This window comes from Podarcis liolepis, assembly GCF_965112155.1.
Source record: "Podarcis liolepis genome assembly, chromosome: 6".
NCBI classification, from domain to species: Eukaryota; Metazoa; Chordata; class Lepidosauria; order Squamata; family Lacertidae; genus Podarcis; species Podarcis liolepis.
The window spans coordinates 4,045,306-4,058,987 of record NC_139559.1 but is presented as its reverse complement, the minus strand read 5'-3'; the positions used below and the strand labels follow the sequence as shown (position 1 = coordinate 4,058,987).

At 47.5% G+C, this 13,682-nt stretch overlaps 1 protein-coding gene and 1 long non-coding RNA gene across 6 annotated transcripts in view; one reads left to right on the top strand and one right to left on the bottom strand.

Moving 5' to 3' along the window:
- Window positions 1-2,168: 2,168 nt before the first annotated feature.
- HM13 (histocompatibility minor 13) overlaps window positions 2,169-13,682 on the top strand; it is a 25,691-nt gene continuing 14,177 nt past the window's right edge. For 2 of the 4 annotated variants that reach the window (XM_083507624.1, XM_083507622.1), the window contains exons 1-6: window positions 2,169-2,455; window positions 6,636-6,734; window positions 9,181-9,263; window positions 11,145-11,233; window positions 12,000-12,085; window positions 12,874-12,999. In XM_083507624.1, coding sequence (XP_083363750.1) covers window positions 2,273-2,455; window positions 6,636-6,734; window positions 9,181-9,263; window positions 11,145-11,233; window positions 12,000-12,085; window positions 12,874-12,999 — 666 coding nt within the window. In that variant the 5' untranslated portion in view covers window positions 2,169-2,272. Of the gene's footprint in view, window positions 2,456-6,635; window positions 6,735-9,180; window positions 9,264-11,144; window positions 11,234-11,957; window positions 12,086-12,873; window positions 13,000-13,682 lie in introns of all 4 variants that reach the window. The other 2 variants (XM_083507621.1, XM_083507623.1) reach the window with 2 other exon arrangements.
- On the bottom strand, window positions 6,938-11,215 carry LOC310708943. Of its 2 annotated transcripts, none has more exons than XR_014527240.1 (3): window positions 11,117-11,215; window positions 10,515-10,787; window positions 6,938-8,649 (listed from the first exon to the last, which is right to left on the bottom strand). It is a non-coding gene; the product is annotated as an uncharacterized lncRNA (long non-coding RNA). The 2 variants fall into 2 exon arrangements; XR_014527241.1 differs by lacking the exon at window positions 6,938-8,649 and adding an exon at window positions 9,274-9,546.

Sequence of the window (13,682 nt, the reverse complement as noted above, 5' to 3'; positions counted from 1 at the left end):
CCACAATACCTTTTTGTGCCTGGGTGGCTAGAACTGTGCACTGTATACAGAATGCAACACAGCCTTCCAAATTCAATTATTAGCGACAGAATTCTTTCTTATTAAAAAAGAAAAAAAAACTAGGCAGTGTGGATGAGTCCTCCTTGCCTTGAATGTTCCCAATTGACTGTTTCGATTGGTGAAACCGGCACTTTTGCAGGTGCCACAGAATACCTGTTTCGCTTTTTATAAGCGAAGTTTAGTGCAGCAGCGCCTGCACTTTGAACTCCCTGCCTCCTGAGATTAAGCCAGCGCCTTCCCTGCTCTCTTTCTGGCACCTGCTAAAAACATAATTGCTTAGACAAGCCTGCCCAGATACTTAGAAAGTCGAGTTTATTTTAATCTGTTTCAATACTTGAACTTTTGCATGTTTTAAAGTAGAGTTGTGAGTTTTGCATGTTTTAAAGTAGAGTTGTTTTTTGGTCTTATCTTTTTGTAAACCGCTTTGAGGTGGTGTTGCGTGTTTTGTTTTTGTTTTTAACAGCCAAGCAACCTATAGCTCTTATGAAACATACAAACAAAAAATACGAAGGCTACGAAACGAGAGAGGTCTCTGGGACGGTTGCTGCAGTTGCTACACTTTGTGTTTTTCTGTGCTTTTATACAGTAAACCGCCCTGTGCTATTGGAATGAAGAGTGCTGTATACATTTAATAAATCATATTAATAATAATGATAGTAACAGTTTCTTTGTTTTTTACAAATTTAATAAATGTATTCAGTGTGTTTTTATACAATTCATCTTGATCTTCTGGCGGTTCCCTCATTGCGAGAAGTGAGGTTACAGGGAACCAGGCAGAAGGCCTTCTCGGTAGTGGTGCCTGCCCTGTGGAACGCCCTCCCTTCAGATGTGAAGGAAATAAGCAGCTATCCTATTTTAAAAAGACATCTGAAGGCAGCCCTGTTCAGGGAAGTGTTTAATATTTCATACTGTTCTGTTTTTAACATTTGATTGGGAGCCACCCAGAGTGGCTAGGGAGACTCAGCCAGATGGGCAGGGTATAAATAAATTATTATTATTATTATTATTATTATTATTGCAGTCCATTCTTCGGCGATCAGCCTTCTTTATGGTCCAGCTCTCACTTCCATACATCGCTACTGGGAAAACCATAGCTTTAACTATACGGACCTTTGTTGGCAAGGTGATGTCTCTGCTTTTTAAGATGTTGTCTAGGGTTGTCATTGCTTTGCTCCCAACCTCAGACCTTAGTTGGCACAAAAGAGTCTTTGAGAAAGAGTATTCTTGCAGAGTATTGCTGCTTTTATTCTTAAAAAGTCTTCTCCAACACGACCAACAGCTTTTACACACACCAAACTCAACCAGCTTCCTACCATCCAGCCAACCCACCACCAAACACAACCATTGACCACTCTATATTGTTGTTGTTGTTTAGTCATTTAGTCGTGTCCGCCTCTTCGTGACCCCCTGGACCAGAGCACGCCAGGCCCTCCTGTCTTCCACTGCCTCCCGCAGTTGGGTCAAACTCATGCTGGTAGCTTCCAGAACACTGTCCCACCATCTTGTCCTCTGGCGTCCCCTTCTCCTTGTGCCCTCCATCTTTCCCAACATCAGGGTCTTTTCCAGGGAGTCTTCTCTTCTCATGAGGTGGCCAAAGTCTTGGAGCCTCAGCTTCAGGATCTGTCCTTCCAGTGAGCGCTCAGGGCTGATTTCCTTCAGAATGGAGAGGTTTGTTCTTCTTGCAGTCCATGGGACTCTCCAGAGTCTCCTCCAGCACCAAAATTCAAAAGCATCCATTCTTTGGCGATCAGCCTTCTTTATGGTCCAGCTCTCACTTCCATACATCACTACTGGGAAAACCATGGCTTTAACTATAGGGCCCTTTGTTGGCAAGATGATGTCTCTACTTTTTAAGATGCTGTCTAGGTTTGTCATTGCTTTTCTCCCAATTCATAAATACTAATTGCAATAATAACAATAATAACTGAGAATAAACCCGAGGATAAACGGAAGACAGGAGGCGAGAGAGGGGTCTCCCTCCGCCTTCACCATCCTTCCCTTCCCCTCCCCCCAAAGCGGGATGCAGGCCCGGGCGCCTGGTTCCCTTAGCAACGGGGAGGCCCTGCGCCGTAACCAAGGGGCGGGGCCTCCGCCCGCCGCACGCGCACGCGCCGCGACGCACTTCCGGCTCCTTAAGGGAACGTGTCCCTGGGCGCCGCCGAGGCCGCCTCCGCCGGGCCGGAAGTGCGGACTGCGTTGGGGACTGGAGACGATGGAGCAGGCCGAGGCGCACAACGGGAGCGGGGCCGGCGACGCCTCCTCGGCCGGGGCGGCCGGGGCTCGGCCTCCCGCCACCCCGGAGGGCATGGCGCTGGCCTACGGCAGCCTGGTGCTCATGGCCCTGCTGCCCATCTTCTTCGGGGCGCTGCGCTCCGTCTCCTGCGCGAAGGGGAAGGTGAGGCGGGGGGAGGGGCGGCCAGGGCGGGACCCCCTCCCGCTCCGAGGTGGGAGGCCGGCGGAACTCCACGAGACATGAGGGGGGCTTGTGGAGCAGGGTGAACCCGAGGGGGGGGGAGACGCAGCTCTTGGGGGGGTAGAGGGTATCTGCCTGGCATGCAAAACGGGCCCCCGGCTCAGGGCACACCGAACACGGTATTTCCAGGTAGGGTTGCGAAGGATCCCCCGCCTGCAGTTCCATCCAGCGGCTGCCAGTCAGTGCAGGCAGTACTGGGCCAGGTGGACCTAATGGCTTGACTTTTTCTTCTCTGGCGATCACTCGTAATTATTATTATTATTATTTATACCCCAGCCACTCTGGGCGGCTTCCAATAAAAATAAAATGCATTCATCCATCAAACATTAAAAGCTTCCCTGAACAGGGCTGCCTTCAGGTGTCTTCTAAAAGTCTGGCAGTTGTTGTTCTTTGACATCTGGTGGGAGTAAGACTGTAGCCGAGTAAGATTGTCTTCCATAAACACGGTTTTAACAATGAGTCCGTAAGTGACTGTGGAGGCCAATTCTGGATCCACACGTCCTTCCACAGTGGGGACATTGGTTTCCAGGCAGGAGTTGATCACGGGGACGGTTTGCCAAGCATGCCTTCCTCTTAGCATGTTTCTCCCTTGCATCCTGAGTTTGAGTGTCTTCAAAGCCCACGACACCTTTGGTAAAGGCTTGACTTTGGTAAATGGCTTGACTAGCTTCCCATAGAATCACAGGACTGGAAGGGATCCCCAAAGGCCATCCAGCCCAACCCTCTGCAATGCAGGAATGGCTGCTGAAGAACCCCTGCCAGGTGGACATCCAACCTCTGCTTAAAATCCTTGGGCGGAAGAGAGTCCACCCCTTCAGAGGGAGCCCGCTTCGCTATCAAAGCAGGACCCGTGTTTCTTGTGAAGGAGGTTCATTCTGCCAGGACCCTGAGATCCAGCACCGAGGGCCTTCTGGCGGTTCCCTCACTGTGAGTAGCCAAGTTACAGGGAACCAGGCAGAGGGCCTTCTCGGTAGTGGCACCCACCCTCTGGAATGCCCTCCCATCAGATGTCAAAGAGAAAAACAACTATCTAGCATTTAGAAGACATCTGAAGGCAGCCCTGTTTAGGGAAGTTTTTAATGACTGATGTTTTAATGTATTTTTAATCTTTTGTTGGAAGCCACCCAGAGTGGCTGGGGAAAACCAGCTAGATGGGTGGGGTATTAATAATAATAATCCCTGACACCCCTCCAGTCTTTCGGCTTGCAGCAGGCGTCCTCCCAGTACCTGAATAGCCCAACTATAGTTCTGTGATTCTGTGTGCCGATGCCTGTGTTAGAAAGCAGGGCCCTCTTTTCATACATGTAGTGTGGTGATGGCGTGTTCTCCCCACATGCTGCAATTAGGTGTCCTGTCTAATGTTTTTCTTTTTACTTCTGGCCATGTGCAGAGCATAGAATCATAGACTTGTTGAATAGGAAGGGAACCTGAAGGCCATCTAGTCCAACCCCCTGCAATGCAGGAATCTCAGCCAAAGCAGCCTGCTCTTGCACCCTTCCCTTGCTGCTTCCTCAGTTTTGCATTAGGCCATTGGCCCTATCTAGCTCTGCATTGTCTACCCCAGCAGTTCTGTCTCCTTTCCTTGGTATCTCCTGGGGCAATGTGTGTGTGTGTGTGTGTGTGTGTGTGTGTGAAAAGCATGCACTCCAGCAAGTGTTTCTTCCTTTCCAAGCTGAAAAAGGATTCACTTTGCTACATGCAGTAGCGTTGGCCTATTTAGCACAGGACTTTTTGTTCCTTTGCTCTTGAGTGTGCACCTTGGGGAGAACTTGGGACGGAAGGAAGGAGGCCAACTGACGTGTTAGCAGGCAAGAGGGCCAAAGTGGAGAGCATGCCCCTCCTCCTTAGATGCTTGAGTGCTTCCTTGGGCAGGCAGTTGTGGCTAGCTGTGTGCTGACGAGCTGCTTCTGTAGAGAATCCATGTTTTGCATATGCTGCATTCGCCCCTTTCTGTACGTTTCCCTTTATGCAATTGTGAATGTTGTGTAGGCTGCAGATAAGAAAGAAAAACCCATGTGGGTATTCTTGGATTCGTGCACTGAGGCTGGCAGGAATCAGTTGTTGTTTTTAAAGAAATACTTCACCTAATACATAATTAACACCAGTTGTTTTAGTGCTGGAAGCTGTGGGGAGGGCACTGGCATAAATAAAGTCATGGAATCGGTTGGTGGCTCCAGCCCAAGATGGTCAGCCCTTTTAATTTCTTTAGGGGTGGTATAATTCAGCCTTGCAAACATACTCACAGAAGTTATGAGCCTGGAAACAAAAGGGGAACCTGTTCTCTTCCAACTTCCTTCAGTTTCCGTTTCTGAATTTTGGAAGGGATGCCGACTGTCCACAGACTATTTCAGGTCTGATATAACAACAGGTTCCCCCAGCCACTCTGAGGAGCAGGTGGATTGAGCCACTATTGTCGTATTAAAAAGTGCCAAAATAATTGCAGGCTGATACCTCATCTGGCCATGTAGTGCTGCATCGAAAGGTACCGTATTTTTTGCTGCATAAGACGCACCCAGACCATAAGACTCACCTAGTTTTTGGAGGAAAACAAGAAAAAAAATATTCTGAATCTCAGAAGCCAGAACAGCAAGAGGGATCGCTGCGCAGTGAAAGCAGCAATCCCTCTTGCTGTTCTGGCTTCTGGGATAGCTGCGCAGCCTGAATTCGCTCCATAAGACGCACACACATTTCCCCTTAGTTTTTAGGAGGGGGAAAGTGAGTCTTATAGAGCAAAAAATACGGTATTTGTCACAAAAATGTCTTCAGAACAAGAAGCTGAAAAACAATGAAAAAGGTGTTTGTGTGAGTGTTTCAGAGCAAGTTTCCATATGATGCATTCCAATAGGGAAACTAATTTGCCTCTGAGTGTGCCTGGCAACCCCATTGCTCAAGTTTCCTGAGGGCTGTAAAAGCAGATGTGGTTAAGTGGATGCAATATCTGCCCTACATTGCAGTTATTCTGCTTCCAGTGGGAAATAGGGAAGAGCACATTGGTCACTGTCCAGGCTGATGGGTTATCTTGTAACACTAGAACTCGGGGACATCCAGTGAAGCTAAATCTCCAAAGATTCAAGACAGGTACAGGAATGTCCTCCTTCATGCAATGCATAGGTAAACAATGGAAATAGCTCCCACAGAAGGCAATGATGGCTACCAATTTAGATGGCTTTTAAAAAAGGATTGGACAAATTCTTGGCAGAGGAGAGGGCTATCAAAGGCTACCAGCCACGACGGCAATGCTGTGCTTCTGAATATCAGTTGCTAGAAACCGCAGAAGGGGTGAAGGCTCTTCTGCTTGAATCCTGCATGCTAGTTTCCCAAAGGCATCTAAGGGAATAATAGGATTCTGGACTAGATGGGCCATTGGCCTGTTCCATCAGGCTCTTCTTGTACAGTCATACCTCGGGTTAAAGTACGTTTCCGAGCACAATTCAAAGTGTTGGTGCTGACCTTTAAAGCCCTAAATGGCCTCGGTCCAGTATACCCGAAGGAGCGTCTCCATCCCCATCGTTCTGCCCGGACACTGAGGTCCAGCGCCGAGGGCCTTCTGGCGGTTCCCTTGCTGCAAGAAGACAAGTTACAGGGAACCAAGCAGAGGGCCTTCTCAGTAGTGGCACCCACCCTGTGGAACGCCCTCCCACCAGATGTCAAAGAGAACAACAACTACCAGACTTTTAGAAGAGATCTGAAGGCAGCCCTGTTTAGGGAAGCTTTTAATGTTTGATGTATTACGGTATTTTAATATTTTGTTGGAAGCCGCCCAGAGTGGCTGGGGAAACCCAACCAGATGGGCGGGGTATAAATATATTATTATTATTATTATTAAAGTAGCTTCAGGTTGAGCGTTTTCAGGTTGCGTTCCCTGGCGACCCAGAAGTAATGGGACAGGTTACTTCCGGGTTTCGCCGCATGCGCAGACTCTCAAAATGACGTCATTCACAGAAGTGGTGAATCACGACGCACAGACGCGGGTTGCGTTCTTCTCAGGATGTGAACGGGGCTCCAGTACCACTTAATATTCTTAATATCTTTGCTTCTAGAGTTCTGAATAACGTATCCTTCCTGCCCTAAGGGGCTAACATTTGACCAACTTTTCCTCTAGAATGCTTCGGATATGCCGGAGACCATTACCAGCCGAGATGCTGCCCGCTTTCCTATCGTTGCCAGCTGCACCCTCTTAGGCCTCTATCTCTTCTTCAAAGTAAGTAAAACCACTGGGGATCTCATTGCAGTCTTCTGCTGGCTGACAGCTAATCCAATAACTCTCCCTTTTGTGGGTGCAGAGGAAGCAGAATCACTCCTGGGGAGGGGGAGGTGGCAGAAACCTTTCTGTCTGAAGTATTCACAATAGTGTGGTGTCTCCATCGGGTCTTTGGGAGTTGTGGGGTGCTGAGCATTTTGCAGGTGGATGCTGTCCGATGCTGGTAGAAGAAGGTCTTTCATTTCCTGGATCTGCCAGCTTTCGAAAAGGGTGGGTATGCCAGTATATTACACTGTTTGTACTAGTAAGAGGAGGTTTTACTTGTATAAACAGTGTAATATATTGGGGGGGACAATTCCAGCTTTTAGCTATTTTATCCAGCCTTTCTATTCAGGATTTCCCAAAACTATGTACATGGTAAAGTGGATGAAACACAAAATCACAGAATTAAAAGCAGTGTAATGGAACGATAAAGGCAGTACCATCGAAATATCAACTGAGACAACAGGATAATGTTTTAAAAGAACTGAAATATCTAAAAGTGGCAGACCAGACCAAAAAAGAAGAAGCTTTATTTAGCCAAAATAAATAAAAAATCCACCCATTGTCTAAAGGCAAAATGGTGCCTGCTGCATCCCTGCTTGGCAGGGTGTGTGTGTGTGTCTTCCATAATCCAGGCTCTACAACAACCAAGATGGCTCCCTTCCTCATGCTCTGGCATAGGCAAACTCAGCCCTCCAGATGTTTTGAGACTACGCTTCCCATCATCCCTGACCACTGGTCCTGTTAGCTAGGGATGATGGGAGTTGTAGTCCCAAAAACATCTGGAGGGCTGAGTTTGCATATGCCTTCTCATGCTCATCAGCTTCACCACCCACAGGATGGGACAGAGCAGGGCCTCCAGTACTAGCTGGAAAGGCTAGAGAGTGGAGCTGATCTGATCTGCTGCATTGCCTGTTTCCCTTCCCCCTCGCACAGTGGTAGATCGTCTGCTTTGCACGCAGCAGGTACCAAGTTGCACTCTGAAAAGTTTAGGTGAAGTGGGAAGACAGATCCATTTAGCTCCAGTAAAAGTCCAGAGTGGATTGCAGCATCAAATGAGTTTTGCAGTGTGCGCCAGGCCTGAGGAGACTTCCCCAGTGCCGTTCTCCTGACTGGCATCCAGGATACCTCGGAGCAAGGCGAGGCCTAGCATGGTTCCCCGGGCCGGTCCAGATTGCCTCCTCTGATCTGGTTGCATGCAGAGTGGGTTCTGTTCTACTTACTTGTTTGGGACATTGGAAACCCCTGGGTGTGGAAGGTGTGCAGAAATGGACATGCTTCCATTCCCACCAGAAGTCTGGATTCTGGTTGGTGCTGAATTCTTCCCCGTCCCTGATCTCTGGTAGTAGGAAGGCTGAGCACCTCTGCTGGAGATCCTGGAGATGTCATGGGTGAGATGGAGCTGTAGAAGGCACCTTCATGTGACCACTTGCCTAAGCCATTTCAAGTGGAAATGGGTGGTGGGATATATAGTTTCATTTCATTCCAACTGTTTGCATACCGCTTAATCACCAGAATTTCTATCGGGTATACAGTTGGATTACAGGAAACATACAGTGGATAAAAGAAATTGAAATTGATCCTGAAGTCATAAAATGCCTGCTGAAATGGAAAGGTCATTGTCATAGACGTGATGGATTGGCCTCGGAGATTGTTAACTTCCTGGATTCCTGCTGCATTTCTGCCAGACGAAGCCAGCCTTGGGCAACTGGCAATCACAGCCTGTACCGGCAGGAAAGGAAATGGAATAATTCTAAGTGGCAATTGGTGTTTCCAGGGTGACTGTTTGTTCATCGCACAGGATTTGTATCTTAGAGATACGCAGATAAGCTGTGTTGGAGGTCAGGAGAATGGAGGCCTTTGTGAGGAACAACTGCAAAAGTGATCAAGGTGACCAAAGAACAGTTGGTTACTGGTTCTAACATTAGAAAGCTTTCATTGTAACTATCATAGAGTTTTTCCAGTCAAGAACTTCTTCCCAACCAGCACGGAATTAACCTTTAGAGGCAGCGCTATTAGAAAATTCATGAAAAAGAACACACACACTTCTCCTAGGGGAGAAGAAAACCATCTGATCTGGGCAATGAGACTGGGCAGAGATGATGCTCAGACCCGTGGTCTGGCATAAGACAGCCTTCTCTAACCTGGTGCCTTCCAGATGTTTCTGACTACAACTCCCATCAGCCCCAGTCAGCACATTCTGATGGGAGTTGTAGTCCTAAACATCTGGAGAGCTGCTCACGTCTGTCAGAAATTAAAAGAAAGCAAAATTACAGCCTTGTGGCTTAGATGTGAAAGTTTAAAAGCAGTAATTATGCTTCCGGGTTGTTCTTCCTCTGTTTTGACACGTTGCATAGTTAGAAAGCAGGTTGTTTTAACCTGACTGGTTTTTCTTGTCTTCTAGATATTCTCTCAAGAATACATCAACCTGTTGCTCTCCATGTATTTCTTTGTCCTGGGGATCCTAGCCCTTTCCCACACCATCAGGTAAAAGAAGGAGAACAGCAGATGGCTTGAATACTGTGTGTTGCGATTCCATTTAAAAGAAAAAGAAATCTGAACCCTGCTGGTTGCAGCAAAACAGCCTAAACTTAGCTGGGATTTTTGTTTAAAGCAAAATTAGAGGGCCTGTGCTGAGGGTGCTGGTGGCTCCTGGGCAATACGGCTTCATCTAGTAGAGTTATCCCTCACTCCTCTCAGCTCTTTCCTGCCATTACAGGGTTCTTCCTTCTCTCCACACGCCTCAATAAATTTCCCTTCATTTCTTGCTCTAGAACAAACAAAGCCAGAGATCTCTTCAGAAATTGCTTTTGGGACATTGGGGCGTTCCCAGTGGACACTGTTAGCTAATACTATTCCAGAGTTGGCTGCTTCCAAAACTGCTCTTCCATTCCTCAGCTATATAATAAATTTTCCTCTGTTTGAACCAACTTACGTTTCAGGATGAGGAGGAGAAGGGATGAGATCAGAGGTTTGTTAGCAGAGCTGGAGGTTGGTAGCATGTCTCTGACTCTGCAGCTCAGGGTTTTTCAGACTTGAGGGCTGCATTTCCACATGCCAGCGGCGGGTGGGACCAAAAGCAAATGGGGGTGGAACAATGAATGCAGAAGCCTAGTTTCTGCTGCCTCTCCGTCCTCCATCCCGGCTGGCAAGGGGCACTATCAGAGTTAAAGGGTGCATTCCAGGCAGGGAAAAGCCATGCAAGCAAAACTAGGAAGTGCTTTTCAAGTGTCTCCTGGGAGTCCCCTTTTCAGGGTGTTCTACTTCCCTCTGACATGGGAGACAGGAAAACAGCACACCTGGCCAATGAATGTCAGCAGTCTGCAGTGCCATTCACTGGGTGAAGAGGCAAATCAAAATGTTTCCTTGGCAAAGGGATCCGCTTAAATCCTTGGCTTTGTATTTTTGCTGAAACGGTCACTGTTCTGCAAAAGCACCACACCCAATAAGCAGGATGGTGTTGGCATCTTATAATGGCATGGCTCAGTCTTCCTAAAATCCTTGCCAAATTGAGCCTTGAAAAAGGAGTTCATACCCACTCTGGGAGCACTATTTTTAATGAGCTGCTGGTGGTCAATTCCAGGGTCTCCGCATCTCGGTACAAAAAAACACAAAAAACCTTAGCTGCCTTTGGGGGCAATAAGGCCCCCCTCATACCTGCCCCCCTGCCTCCCTACCTGGCCCCATCAGGATTCAAATGAAAGATGCACAGTGCAGCTGAAATTGGCTGTTTCTTACCAAATTCAAAATGAAGCTCTCTGGGTCAGCTTAATATTGAGTCTCTCTTTTTAGCTGGTTCTTAGCGTGGGGCTGGTGATGATGCTGGGAACTCTTCATACAGGTAGCAGCTCTTAAACATGACCTCCTCCCGTATTTTGTTGTCGTGAATAAGGACATCCCTGAGGGGGTCATTTGACCTGTCCTTAAAGGCGATGGCAGAGGGTGGTTTAGGCCTTGCAAATAACCTCACACAGGTTATTAGCCCACTTCGTTCAAGTATAAAATGTGTCCCTAAAGGGAAAAAGGAAACCATGGTTTGCAAGACTTCCTTGCCTGGAGCCAATTTTTGTGTGTGCCTCTTTACAAGCTTGGCTCAGTTTCTGCTGCATGTGTGTGCATTAGGCACTTGACTGGGGCGAGCACTCATTGAAGACTTTTGAGCTAAATTTGAGGCCAGCAGGAATGCTTAGTGGGTGACACCCCGCTGCCCTCCTCTCTTAATAATAATAATAATAATTTATTATTTATACCCCACCCATCTGACTGGGCTTCCCCAGCCACTCTGGGCGGCTTCCAACAAAATATTAAAATACAGTAATTCTTGGTTCTTCAGGAGTCACCTTGTCCCTTCTCTGCTCTTGATTTCAGCCCCGTGATGAACAAATTCTTCCCGGTCAATTTTCCCAACAAGCAGTATCAGCTTCTCTTCACTCAGGGCTCTGGGGAAAGTAAAGAAGGTAAGTCCTTCCCTGCCAGCCAGCTCGAACTCCCACCTGAAGCATTTCCTGTGCAAATCCTACATTTCCCCTGGCTTGCCTGTTGCTTCCTGATTTTCCCCGACTTGAAGGCCATCAGCAGGCTTGCCTGCAGTTTTCTGCTTTGGCTAGTGGGCTCTCCCTGGAGTTTCTAATTCTTTCAATATGGCCAATATACCGGGCAAGTGTCCTAGGCACCCTTGTCTTCCAGTCGTCACACCGCTGTTGCTGTTTCTATGCCCACACAGGCAGCAAACACCTGTGGAGTGATGTGCTTTAAATAATAAAAAAATCAGAACTAAGATAAAACAACTACATACAGTCAGAGAATCAGCTGAATATCTAAAACCTCTCTTAAGTGGGTCTTTCTGCTTGCAGAGCTTATGGCCCGTCCCCCAACCCATAGTTCAGTGGCAACATGCATTATTTGCAAGATCCATCATTTCCATTCACTGGATTTTGGAGAGTGGGACTGGATAAGATCTCTCTCTCTCTCTCTCTCTCTCTCTCTCTCTCTCTCTCTCTCTGCCTCTCTCTGTGCCTCTCTCTGCCTGCAAACCTTCAACAGTCTAGGTGGGTCAGCGGTCTGTCTTAAGTCGGGTTTGTGGGCTCATAATCTAGGTGCGAAAACAAGCGTCGCTTCTCTTAGCTCTTTGCCAGGGTGCCTGGGTGCTGCCTATCCCTTACTCTTGCTTTGTATTAAAAGAGGCTGATAGAGGTGAAAACGACGTGGTGGCTTTTGTTGCAGAGATTGTCAACTACGAGTTCGACACCAAGGACCTCGTGTGCCTGGCCATGAGCAGCATCGTTGGAGTCTGGTACCTGTTGAGAAAGGTACGCCCAGCACCTGGCAAAGCCGGGGCACCACTTTCCCTTTGCCTAAAATTCTGGGCATGCCTGTGCTGTGCTAGTGCTGTTTTTATTGTAATTATCTCTATGTTTTTAATAGATTTGAGGGGTGGGGGGTTGAGGGAGAGAAGAGATTTAACCCTAGCAGTGTTTAATTGCTTTTAATGATGGTTTCCACCCCCCTCTGTTTTTATCTTTTTTATTTTTATCTGTAAGCCGCCTTGAGTGCCTGTCAGGGGATAAGGAAGGGCATAAATAAATTATTATTAATAATAGCAATTTTAGTAATTATAATAATTTATAAAATATATAATATAGAAATGTATATAATATTTATATTTATAATATACAGTCATACCTCGGGTTAAAGTTGCTTCAGGTTGAGCATTTTTGGGTTGCGCTCCACGGCAACCCAGAAGTAACGGAACACGTTACTTCGGGTTTCGCCGCATGCGCAGGCACTCAAAATGACGTCGTGCGCAGAAGCGGTGAATCGCGACACGCACAGATGCGGGTTGTGTTCTCTTCAGAGAATCATAGAATCATAGAATCATAGAGTTGGAAGAGACCACAAGGGCCATCGAGTCCAACCCCCTGCCAAGCAGGAAACACCATCAGAGCACTCCTGACATATGGTTGTCAAGCCTCTGCTTAAAGACCTCCAAAGGAGGAGACTCCACCACACTCCTTGGCAGCAAATTCCACTGTATATATAAATTTAATAATAATAATAATAATATGCTGTGTTTTGACCTTCCCTGCCCTTCTCCCAGCACTGGATTGCCAACAACCTCTTTGGCCTGGCCTTCTCTCTCAACGGGGTGGAGCTGCTGCATTTGAACAATGTCAGCACCGGCTGCATCCTCCTCGGGGGTCTCTTCGTCTACGATGTCTTCTGGGTGAGCAATTGCTGGTTTCTCAGGGTGTCTCTAAATACTTTATTTCTGCTTACTGCATTTATAGCCCACTTTCCCTGCAAGGAGCTTGAAGTGTGGGGTTCATAGTTTTCCTCCCCGCTGTTTTATCTTCAAAACAACCCTTTGAGGTAGGATAGGCTGGGAGGCGGTGACTGGACCCCGGGGTCACCCGCTGGGCTTCAGGGCCGAGTGGGGATTGGAGCCCTGGTCCCTGTCAAACCATTACACCGTGCTGGCTCCTCCTTGGGGATCTATGGCAGAGTGAGTTCATGCCACCGTGTGGCTTCTTACATTCTTGTGTTACCAGTCTGTCTTATTTATTTATCGCATTCATATTCAGCCTTTTCCTCCAAGAAGCTCAAGGTGACACACGTGGTTCTCCCCCTCCTTTAATCCCTACAACAATCTTGCGAGTTAGGATAGGTCGAGAGGCGGTGACTGCTCCAAGGTCGCATCCAGTGAGGTTCATGACCAAGTAGGGATTCGAACCCTGGTCTCTGCCAAGCCTTCGTTGAAATAAAAAAAAATTCCTTCCAGTAGCACCTTAAAGACCAACTCAGTTAGTTCTTGGTATGAGCTTTCGTGTGCATGCACACTTCTTCAGATACACTGAAACAGAAGTTGCCAGATCCTTCTATATAGTGAGAAGGTGGGGAGGGGTATTA